This window comes from Nymphaea colorata, chromosome 6 (assembly GCF_008831285.2).
Source record: "Nymphaea colorata isolate Beijing-Zhang1983 chromosome 6, ASM883128v2, whole genome shotgun sequence".
Taxonomy (NCBI): domain Eukaryota; kingdom Viridiplantae; phylum Streptophyta; class Magnoliopsida; order Nymphaeales; family Nymphaeaceae; genus Nymphaea; species Nymphaea colorata.
The window spans coordinates 13187505-13199362 of NC_045143.1; the positions used below are offsets into that span (position 1 = coordinate 13187505).

The window sequence follows — 11858 nt, forward strand, 5'->3', positions numbered from 1 at the left end:
AATCTAAGGTAGTTTATCAAGATCCCAGTTAATGTTGCGGCAGAGTACATGCAAAGTAGTCGAGTTTGCTTTTCCACCACATCAACCTAGCAACTTATAATTGAATACCATTAACTATTTTATGATTATGATAAATATATAATGAAATGGATCAGCTAAATATATCTTCACCTCTACAGTATGATATTTAAGTACAGGCGATTCTCCCGCTCAAGGCAGCCAGTGTTTACATTGACTTTGTTCGAGGATCAAATAGAACTGTTTACAGAAGGCTTCCAGTTTATGGCTTCCCTCACAACGAGAAAAGAAAATTAGATGTTGAACACTTTAAGAAGCCTCTGTGTTACCCCTTAAATTTTAATAAAACAATAATGCTTTTTCCCTGCTTCCTAAGACAAACTTTCTAGGCCGTGTTCTTCTCTTAATAAAGTTCACTGCAATATTAAATTACAGTTTTACATTCTATCATTAGATTACCATATTGAGAATGCTTTTTACTCTGTAGCCCTAGACCGTCTTTTTAGAGGGTTCCTTTTCTAGTAGCAATGGCCCACGAATGATGGGTGATAATTGCCCTGATCATTGTTAACTCTCTATGCACCATTGGACGAATAAGAACATGTGCATATGATCATAGAAGTTTTCAATACAAAGAATAATAGTTAGAATACAAATAGAAAATGCAGAAGAAAATGACAATTAATTTTATACTGGAGGAGGTGGCAGGTCTAGTAGGAGCCAGAACCCAACACAGTCATCTGAATCTAGATCCTCTTGGATGGCCAGAAAATGCAGCCCCCCGCAGGCCTTCTTGGCTGCTTCCCAAGCTTCGGCCTCCTGGGTTGCAGCTGGAGTCTTCCTATAGGTGGCATAAGTATACCTTGTAGAAACTCCAACAGAAAGAATCAAGCACGCCCGGCCAGTGTCAGCTTCCACAGATGATAACTCCAACCCATTCATCCAAGCTGATCATGTGAAGTAAGCCGTGTTAACATCCAACACACAGCCGAAACAAATATTGTGCTGCTTACCCTTTTACAGGGAGTTAAACTGGGCAGATGTAGTGCCAATAAATCATGTTTCAGGTTTCGGTAACATGTTACTGTAAAAGGATAGAGTATTTTACTTCATCATCTAAACTGAGTTCGACAACTGTACTTGTCCATGACATTATTCGAGCATACAAAAAGACTTGTAGTCAGATAAAAATCCTATTTTGTATTACTATAAAAGGTTGTGTGAATTTATATTGGTTGTGTGAATTTATATTTGCATCATGCAGTATTTGACACTTGCAATGGGCTCAAATCATCTACAAAATTCATGAGAGATTATGCTCCTTGAACTTGTTTTCTTCCACATGCATAAATGTTTTAATAAGATACAAAGGTCACAGTGATATACCAAACAATGTTGTAAAACAAAAATAATAGAAAAATTCCTGATCTAGAAGGTCACATTTATTTGCTAGTTAGACAATGCCATACATTAATTTATCTTTCCCCAGTATTAACGAAAAAAAAACAAGTACCTGCCAAAGGTTTAGCACGTGAAGATGCAACTGCTAGTCCTGGTATGAGTGTGCTATCTTCGATGTTGATCCCCAGTAAGTCTAAATCCAGACTTCCAACAAAAGCAAATCCTGTCTTCAGTGCTGAAATCTCTTGTTTGATGGCTGTCGAAAATATGATTGCTTAGTTTTCTTCTAAACTTAAAATTGCATGATAAAATGGATAATCTAGCAGCCATTCGAAAAAAAAAACCTCAAGAATAAACTGTGCTGCACGGCCACCAAGTAGATTTAACAAAGGAAAAGCCAATGAAAGAGCTACTTGTTTCTTTCAGTGATATGCAATTCTCCCTTTCCACAGAAACAGTAACTTGTAAACTTCTTACAAACAGATATAGACATCTTAAACTAGATTATCTAAATATTTTGTGTGTAATCTAAACTTATAGAAATATGACCTTTAGAGTGATTAGATGTCACACGGCAACCTCTTTTCAGCAAACACACCCATGCTGACACACCTACACATGGGTGTGGTCCTGGACATGGCAGGGGCACGGCATCGGCCATGTTGAGTGCAGTGAATGCAACCCAAGCCCAAACCCTATTTACTCGATAATTTTGACCAACCCAAAAACTTCCACATTTTAGGTTTGTTTTCTTTTTTATATGTGTGCAGCAAAGGGTCGAGGTCAACCATTTTCTACACTTGCTGTCTGCCTCTTAGTCTGTCCACCACAGCGTCTCCCCTCTCGCGTCTATAGTGTACTTGCATCTTTGGCGTCTCCCTCTTTCCTCTCCAACCTCTCCCTCTCTCTTCTCTTCAACATCCCTCTCCCTCCTCTCTGATGTGTGTTTGAGCGGCAACTGCATCAATTCCAGCTACAAGGTACGCTTTCTTTCTGTCTCTATCTCCTCTCTTTGTATCCCCCTCAGCTCTCTGTGTCTGTCTTTGTCTCCCTCTCCCTCTGCCCTCTTTCTCTTTGCCTCTGCCTCCCTCTCACCTTCTACATTTCCCTCTCCCTCTACTCTCTTCTGTGTATGCAACTCCTTCTCTTCCTCTGTTCACTTTTTCTTAGTCGAGGAGATGTGGATCCCTCAAAATGTTTTATGCCAATGTATTAAACATGGTTTTGTTGTCGTATGGGCTCCTTTATTGTGAACAACCAGTGGGCTTAGATGAATTGAGTATGGGAAAACCATTTCTTCTAACTACTTGCCTTTTGTCTCTACTATTATCAATCTAATTATAGGTTCTGTTTGACTCGCAATTAATTTTAGGCACCTTTCTTCTCGTTTGTGATCTATGCATTCTTTGCTATAATTTTTAGAATTGCTCCTCACTTGTGTCTGCACCCATGTGACCTAGGACTGACTTGATAGGAAACATATATTATTATTAACTCAATTGACTTACAAGTTCAAATGAGTTTTCTTGATCATCAAAAATTTAACAGCAATTATAACATGAAAATCTTCTATAGTAGAAAAAATCGATATATTTTCATGGATACACTCTTTATGTGCCTACCTCCACACGTGGCATACAACTCTCTCACAGGAGGTACTTGCTTCTAGTTCCATTGGCCTCACGGTCAAACAGTTGTGGGAGAATCTTGCATAGACATATCCCTAAAAATCAAAGGTATGTGTTCAAGGCTGTGTTCAACAGCTAAAAGGGAGTTTTAGAGTCTTAAGAGAGGATCAAAATCTGTCATGGAATATTTGGTTCAAGTTAAAGATCAGCTTGTCGTGGTTGAACATGCAGCTTTAAACTGTGATAAAGTCCAGCAGATTCTGAGTGGACTTGGCCAGAGTACCACACGTTTTGCACTGCTTCAGAGGCTATTCCACTTTTTCCTACATTTGAAGAACCTGAGGTCAAACTTCTTCAACATGACGTTGAGTAGTGGAGATGAGAGTTCTCAAAGTGTATTGGTGACAATACTTCACCTAGATGTAAAGTGGGAATGGAAACTATCAAGGAACATGAGGACGAGGCCGTTTTGGTTAGGGTGCATGAGGTATTCTACCAACTCCTATTCTTCTAGGAGGAGTTAGAGGATTCCAGCATGTTTCCAATGCAATAGAAATGATATGTCAGGCAGACTATCAGTATAATCCACAGAACAAAGGAAAGGCTAAGCAAGAAACTCAAGCAGATCAAACATAGTCTTTGAAGGCATTACCAGATGACATGCAACAGCAAACTATAACTGTCTTTTCATGTATGACTTTTAAGTAGAATGACCAAGAATAGTGGCATGTCGATTCTGGAGCGGCTAAACGTCACAATGCATAGTAAGCTATTTAACTTGTCACCTTATTTTCAGAAAGGAACTATTATCACAGGAGATGGATCACATAACTCCATCACTTAAACTGGAAATGCACAAATTCCCTTGTCTGGTTCTTCTTTAGTTTTCTCCAATGTTCTTATTGCTCCTTATATCAAAAAAATTAATTATTATTGTGTATATACTTGTTGATGATATGAATTCTTCTGTCAAATTCACTCTCTCTTATGTATGTCAAGGATCTTCAAACGAAAAAGACGTTTGCTAAAGCGAAGCAACATCAAAATATGTACATCTTCAAGAAAGTTCCAGTTCTTTCAATTTTTCCTGGGTTGCTTTGTCAGGTTATCCTTCAAATACAGTCTCAAGTTCAAAGTTAAATCTTTGCAGTCCTTCCAAATGTAATAAGCACAATTTATGGCATAGTCCTTTAGGTCATTGTAGTCATGGGTTTCTTGAAAAAGCTTGTAGTAGATCTTGTCCCAGAGTGAAGTTTAGAGTTTGTGTTTGGAGTAAATAAATGTTCCAGTTGTGAAAAGTGTAAAAGACGTGTACTTCCAGTCCAAGAGTCATGTACTTCCATTCCATATTTTGAATAAAAGAGCTTCCAAGCCTTTGAGATTGACTATTCTGTTGCTTGGGGACCCACATTACTGGGAGAGATCTAACCAAAGCTTGTTATATCTTCAATTTCTGCTCACCCTACACTGCCAAATGCTGTAGAATTTGGCAAAACACGTGCTGCATCTTGGGATTTGGAATATGGTGATGCAATATAACCACTGCCAACTGTCACAAATACCAGATGGTGGGCTGGAGATTCATCGGTAGATTGGAGAATGGGATGTAAAAGACCAGCTGGAAATAAGTAAGAACACCAACAAAAGTGAATCTCAAATATTTGGAACTGTTCACGTTGATTATTGTAAACGATGACAAAGGAATCACATTGCTTCTCAATCATTTATTCTTTGCTTCAATAGTATTTTGTTTTCATGCATAAGAAAGATCAAAGGAATCAAATAGAACAAACTTTGGAGAGAGATCATGCATATTCATGGATAACTCATGAGTAACTGCAAACCTGAAAATGGTAACTGAACAAATGCCCACTTCTCTCCAACTAGATTCTCAGGAAGGCCCATAGGAAACGGTTTATCTAGAGCAAGAAGTGGTTTTGATCCTTTCTGGAAACCAGGATGGCGTGAATAAACAGTTTCATACCTCTCCTCCAGCCATATTAGTAGTGATATACACTGTACATGAAAGCAACTATAGTAAATAAAACTTGCAATGCTTCTGTTCAAGGATAATATCAAACTAGTTATCGTGCATGGATGGAATGTGATGCTTTAACACAAAGCACCAAAAGCTATTTATCATAAGTTCGTACTAAATATTCATCTTTAAGAAATATAAGAAAAGAGAAGCAATTCATAAAGTCCATGGAGACTGTCCATTTAAAAGATAACTGGCTTCTTCTACTTTCAGCAACTCCGGTTTCAGTGCAATAGTAGTTTATTGCCAAGCCTTGTTTGTCATTAGTTTCAATTTTTCCTGTGAAAGTTGGATATAAAAAGCATGAGGCAATGTAGCAGGGATTCACTTTTCTGAGAAGTGGACCTGCATCCTTTGGATCCAGTTTGAAGCTTTGAAAGCAACTTTCGCATTTGGTTCACAAATTACGGGTGCAGGTTCAATTTAGTAGGGACTCTGCCAAAACCATATCAGTTATGGTCTTGATCATATCAAGCCAAAACATGGTCCATCCTACCTCAAATACAATGCTAATTGTTTCTCTAGCATAACCCCGTGCATCTAATGTCTATGACTCTATTATAGGAAAGCACCAATAGCAACCACTTCGGACATATTGCTACTTTCATCAAGCCAAACAGATTTTTTAAATTTTTTAAAAAATTAACAAGCAGTTAGACTCTTTTTTCTTTTCTACTTGTTCTCTCATATTAAAATCTCACAGGTCATCTCTCTCACTCTAAGAAAGCACCTTTCAAAATTTATCTTTAAATTGAGGCACATCTCACTGCAGCCTTCCCATTAGTTGCCTCCTCCAGAAAGAAAAAATCTTCTCAACTTTTTAATTGGATGTCTAGCATCTCTTATATGTGAATCTACGCCTCATCTGCTTTCCAAGGTTTTCCACTGCATTTTACTTTATTATGTTGTTTGTCACCCTGTTTCCTCTTCCAATTTGATGAGAACACTTTTTCTCATTAAGTGTCTTTGCAATCTTTCTTGATCAACTTCAAAGGTTTTACAGCGAAACTTTCCCCATTATTCTAGAAGAAGAATGAATCAAACTCACTAAAAACAAAGTATAATAAACTAGAATGCTGAAGAATGAATTTCATATGAGTAAGAAGCCTTCAACATACGGTTGTTTGAACTTTTGTTGTGTTGTACAAAATTTTTCCACTTTGTGTTCCATATTCTGGAATTTGGGAACTTTTCTTAATATGATACAATTCCAGATTTCCGTTTTCTCTCTGAGCATGTTGGAAAACACCAGCATATTTTAAAACACCCATTAAAGATACATTTGAAAGCATTGCCACAGATAACATACTTAGGTTTTTATGGGAAAGTTTTTTTCATGTGTCAATCAGGAAATGTGTTTTTCTAGGGGAAACAAAAATGAAAAAATAATAGAACAGATTATGAAATTGATCTTTCTACCAATTTTCTTACAGAAGTATGGATAAAATTTCAAAATACTATTAAGAATTTTAAATAATCCTGAAAAAAATAAATTATATTTAAATTTTTTTTACAAAAAAATGGGACAGATATAATATTTTCATTTTGTCATTTCTTCAAAATATAATATTTTTTCATTTTTATTTATTTTTCAATTTTCATGTTTTTGTGATAAATAGCAATATTTGACACTCACAATTTAAAGTGATAAATATGGAAAGTTCAAACTTGGAGGACTTTAAATCTTTTTATAAAGAATAATCGCATGCAAATAACAGTATTTGGATTGTCAAGCACCATGAACATTTTTGGCTGGCATATGGTAATAAGTAAAAACTTAAAAAGTTATGGCCCATAGCTTTGAAAATCCTCTACTTATGGAGAAAAACTAGGAGTATTCCCTTCTTTTCTCACCAATACAAGACTAGACTTAAATGGACTAAACTTAATTACGAGTCTTTCCATCTTTACACAAAGTGATACTTAAAACATAGGAAAACTAAAAAGTTGAAAATTTCATGTTCAATTTTTTCAAATCAAACCCTAAAAAAAAGGAAAAGCCATAAAACAATAATTGACACACACACACAGACACAAATATACATATATACTGAAAAAATATCCAGTGTGGCCCCTGAAAATTTGGGAAAGCCATCAAACCATTATACATATATATACACACTGTCAAAAGGCTGGAAAGAAACTTTTCCAAGTGCAGCCCAAAATATAGGAAAGCCATAAAACTGTTGTATATACAAAGCATTACATCAGAAACCCCAATTACTGCAAACAGCACAGTTAACTGATTATCCAAATCACTTCGACATATTTAATGCTGTTGCGTGGTACAATATAATTGAGTAATTTCACGAACTACACAAAATACAGAAAGCTAAAAATGGAACGAATCAACTCGGTATTCACTAATTGTGACCTCTGGTAAAAATCAAGTACTCATTAAGATTCAATGCTTTGTGCCAACCAAGGAAATGGAAAAGCTGTGGGTTAGATTTTCAAATACCCTTCTACTGGGGATCGGCTTTATTCCGAGCTCCGTACAAGCTTTCGTGATAATCGTCTGCATCTGAGATCTATATGTACAACAGAGACGAATAGGCACGTCTTCACTCTCAAACCATATCACGAAGGACAGCCCGGTAAGGAATAAAGTAAAATAAGACGAAGACCAAATAAACTCACCGGAAGAACCGGACGCGTTCCGGCAACGGGACGCCAAGCGCCTGCGTGATCGAAAGGATGGCCTCCTTGAGCGTTACGCTGTTGATGACATTGTTGGGAAAGAACTTGGCGAACTGCAGCGACACTGTGGCGTCACAGACGATGAGCTCCCACATCTTCTTCCCCCGGATGTCCAGTATCGGCCTAGAGCAGAAGTCAATTTCCCACTCCTTGATTGATGCCGGTGGGGTTTCGGGGTCCAAGAAGCAGATTTCCATGTCAAGGGGGGACTCCAGAGATGCCGCGGCATCCAGGGCGTCATCAGTGGTCTGGGAAGAAGCTGACTGCTCGCCGATGGAGTGTAAAATGGAGATACTGGCTCTGGGAATTGAATCGGAGATGGAAGGGAAAGCGGCGACGAAGTGGTTGACGGTGGGTATGGACCTTGAAGGAGAGGGTCTGGAGAGAGAGGGCGCGTTCAGAAATGATGCGGGGTGGTGGTACGTTTGTGAATGGAGCGAAGTAAAAGGAAGGGAGGCCATTGGAGTATCCTAACTTCCCTCTTGTCTGAGAAGGGGAGCGAGTAGCAGAGCTCGCATTCTTTCGGAGGGCGCGATACGGAGGGCACTTTATCCATCCACGACCGGGAGATAGCCAGTGGCGGCAACTGTTGACGAGGGAAAATCTCCGGGCGCGCAATTAAAGAGATAGCGTTCCGTAAATGACCCTTTTACGTTTTCTCTTTTTTCCTTTTTCATTCTACGGTTTATAAAAGAACCTACTGCCCTCTTGGGTCTACCGGAAAGGTTTATTTGGAGCAAAAATGCATTGAAATGTGCATTGAGATGTGATGGTGGCCATCCAAAACTTAAACACAAAGTCCTTTAAAAAAGTAAACTACCTTCAAATTCAATATGCTACAAGATTAAATGTCCTTTTGCAAAAAAAAGAGTTTAATAAGCACCCTTCACTCAATTTCACACCAGAATGTCTTCGAATATGCCTCAACAGATCTTGCTTCCTTATTTGTGTATGCAGCAGTTTCACTCTCCCTCCCCCTCCAGCAGCGACTTCACCCTCCCTGCTCTCATTCTATCGACTAATACGCTTGAGGAATCTAGCGACATGCTCGGAGATGACGCTTCCTATATACAACAACCCAAGGCATTTAAAAACTATTTTGTAGAATTCTATTGACTCCACACACATCGACTTGCATCACCTAATGTAGGGAAGAAATTTGAAGGGTGGAAAGTAAAGAATATTTTGTCGAACCATAGCTTAAATAGATATGTATTGATTAGTTATGATCATGTCCAGACATAAACAGGCTGTTTCTACTGACATGTCGACACCTTTGTAACCATCTATGTCATATTGTACTCAAGCCACATCTATAAAAACATTATGATTGTTCTCGATTCAAGTATGTGTAATACGCCAAACGTCGATTTTTGTTCAAATAATATCTGTTATACTATTTGAATTACAAATAGCGTCGGAGACCTATCTATCTAGTTGGTAGTAGTGAAGTGTGTGTAACTTTAAATTTATTTCTATAAACCTGTGCAGTGTATCCTATGTAAAGGCAGGTTCATATATTATCATTTTATTAGCATTACACCACTATATTTGATCGTGCAACTATGTTACAATTCGCAGGCATCTTATAGAATGTTATATCAAACTTTGTAAGATTATATTACCATTTGTAACGATATACGTTATTGTTTTAGTGATAAATTACATATACCTTTAAAGAAACCACCGGATGTATAAAATTCTTTATCAAATGTATAAGGTGCTACTATCATTGTAACTATATAATGCTATCGTTGAGGTAAATGTTGTTGTGTCTTTTATGAACATTTTTACTGTTGAGATGGCATGCAATGTTTAGCTCAATAGTGGCCTACAAATGTATTTATGAATGTTGACAACAATGATGTTGATGACACGAATGACATGGTTTTTAAAGAACAAGTGACACGGTTTACTATTGGAGATGATTTCTAACAAGCGAATCATTGCTACAAGAAAAGGCAGCAGCGGTTCTAGCAATTTCGGCTGTCACATGCTGCCTCCAAGTAGCAACAAAATAGAGTTGTGAGAGAAATGAAAGAGGTTAAATGAGTTTTAACTATATATATATATATACATATATATATTATTGGACTAAATGTAGTTCTTAGAAAAAAGGGTTAAGAAACCAGCTTCCGTTTCCTCTGATGTAGCTTTCTTCAGCTCAGAACATTTCACCCTTGGCATCTCCTCTACTAGAAAATTTCTTTGATGCACTACAAAAAAAGATGGATTCACCTACGCATGGAAAATCTCATGTTGGTGAAAGATGACTTTTAACGACATGCAGAGCCAAATGTTGATGAGTATTAATTTTCACCAACATCCAAAGGAAGATGTCCCTGAAAAGCAGCCTTCACCAATGTGTGTCGTTAGTATGTCGTTGTGGCCTTTTACCAATGTCCAAAACTCAAACATCGCTAAAAACTTAACTTTTATTGATGTCCAGTTCCGAATGTTGGTAAAAGTACTAAAAAGAAGCCAGTTTTACTAATGTTTGACCATTCTCCCATCGATGATACTTTTACCTAGGGAAAATTACCGATGTTCAGCTCTAGACGTCTGTAAAATACATGTAATGAGCTAGTTTTACTGATGCATGAACATTGTCACATGGTTAAAATTTTTCCAAGTGAACAATTATCGACGTTCAGCTCACGCGTCAGTGAAACTCCATTTTAATCGACATGTTAACTCCAGACATCTTAATGAACATTGGTAAAAGTTACTGCATTAAGATTACCGACATTTTTTTAATATGCCTTTATCGACATATTTCATGTGTTGGTAAAAGCTTCAACGACTTATTACCTATGCATAACCTTTTTTCTTCTTCCTTCTTTTCTTTTCTCTTTCCTTTTCTTGGACACATGTGTTGTTCATCATTTTTGGACTACTTGAAGCTTAAAAATGTTGGTTCTTCAATCTCCTCACCTGTTTTTTCTTTTGTATATTATTTTATGTTAAAACATTCTTGTAGAGTATATATTCCGATTTTTTTGGTGAGATATCACCATTTTTCGGTAGTATTTAGCCGTAAAACTTTGTAAGAATGTTTGTTGAACTTAGTACCTTCAATTTCATATATTGATTGCATAAAATCTCCACAGAAACACAACACACCCAATGTTTCCCCAATTTCGACTTCGCTGGATTCCAACGCATAATTGGTTGGTTTCTTGAGTGAAATTTTGACCATGTCTAGTTCAATTACACACATGCTAATTTGCAAAATATTACATTGATTGGTTGTCATTTGGATGTGTTTTTTGGATGTTTTCGGTCCCTAGCCTTTTTACCCATCTACCAAGTGTTCAACGAATTGTTTGAACAACTAAAAACTCATAATTTTCTTGAATTGCTTAGATTGTAGCATCATTTAGGAATTATGTACCATGTTTCGTCATTGAATGATGCAGTTAATCTTTTGTTAATGATCTTTGAGTTAGAGATAAGATGGTATTTGTCTCGCATATATGTTAAAGGAGTCACTTTATTTGTTTTATTTTTTGTTAGAAAGTAGTTATTAACAAGAGTTCTTGTCTTTATACTATTAGTTTATGCTTATACCAAGTGCTTATTTAAGTTAAGAAGTATGTACATAATAAAAGTCAACATGGAGGGTCAATTGCAATGGGCTATTTGGCAGGTGAATGTATGAGATTATGTTCAACATATTGTTGGGGTATAGAATCAAGAATCAATAGATTTAAAAGGAATGTCGAAGACATTATCATTAATCCAGAACATGAATCTAGTGTGGAGAGAGTGGAGAGTCCATTAAGTGCATCAGAATTGGTAACCATAGATACATTTACTCGCCAGCAAGTGCATACATACATATTATTTAACCCACAAGGTTGTTCTACCATATATTATGTATGAATATTCTGAACTTCATGTATGTATTACATTGATCATACAATATCTTTTGATGTTGGTACTTTCATTTTTTGGGTTACAAGCAATACTTGAAATTGATTACCAAACAATGTGTGATGAATCTCAATGCCATATAGTGTCTCCATAAAACAAAGTTTTTAGATTGGTTTGGAAACATGTATAGTTCATAC

At 36.9% G+C, this 11858-nt stretch overlaps 1 protein-coding gene across 1 annotated transcript; it reads right to left on the minus strand.

The window, feature by feature from the left end:
• Window positions 1-628: 628 nt before the first annotated feature.
• Window positions 629-8376, minus strand: LOC116256498 (protein TAB2 homolog, chloroplastic). Its single transcript, XM_031632880.2, has 5 exons — window positions 7726-8376; window positions 7547-7616; window positions 4892-5063; window positions 1532-1675; window positions 629-965 (listed from the first exon to the last, which is right to left on the minus strand). Exons 1-5 carry the CDS (start codon window positions 8244-8246, stop codon window positions 706-708), a joined length of 1167 nt encoding a protein of 388 aa, XP_031488740.1. The 5' UTR covers window positions 8247-8376; the 3' UTR covers window positions 629-705.
• Window positions 8377-11858: the final 3482 nt, after the last annotated feature.

Coding starts and splice junctions, on each gene's coding strand:
- LOC116256498 (XM_031632880.2), bottom strand. CDS start 8,246: ATGGCCTCCCTTCCTTTTACTTCGCTCCATTCACAAACGTACCACCAC. Junction 7,617..7,725: donor GAACGCGTCCGGTTCTTCCG/GTGAGTTTATTT, acceptor TTGTACATATAG/ATCTCAGATGCAGACGATTA. Junction 5,064..7,546: donor AGCCGATCCCCAGTAGAAGG/GTATTTGAAAAT, acceptor TTTCATGTACAG/TGTATATCACTACTAATATG.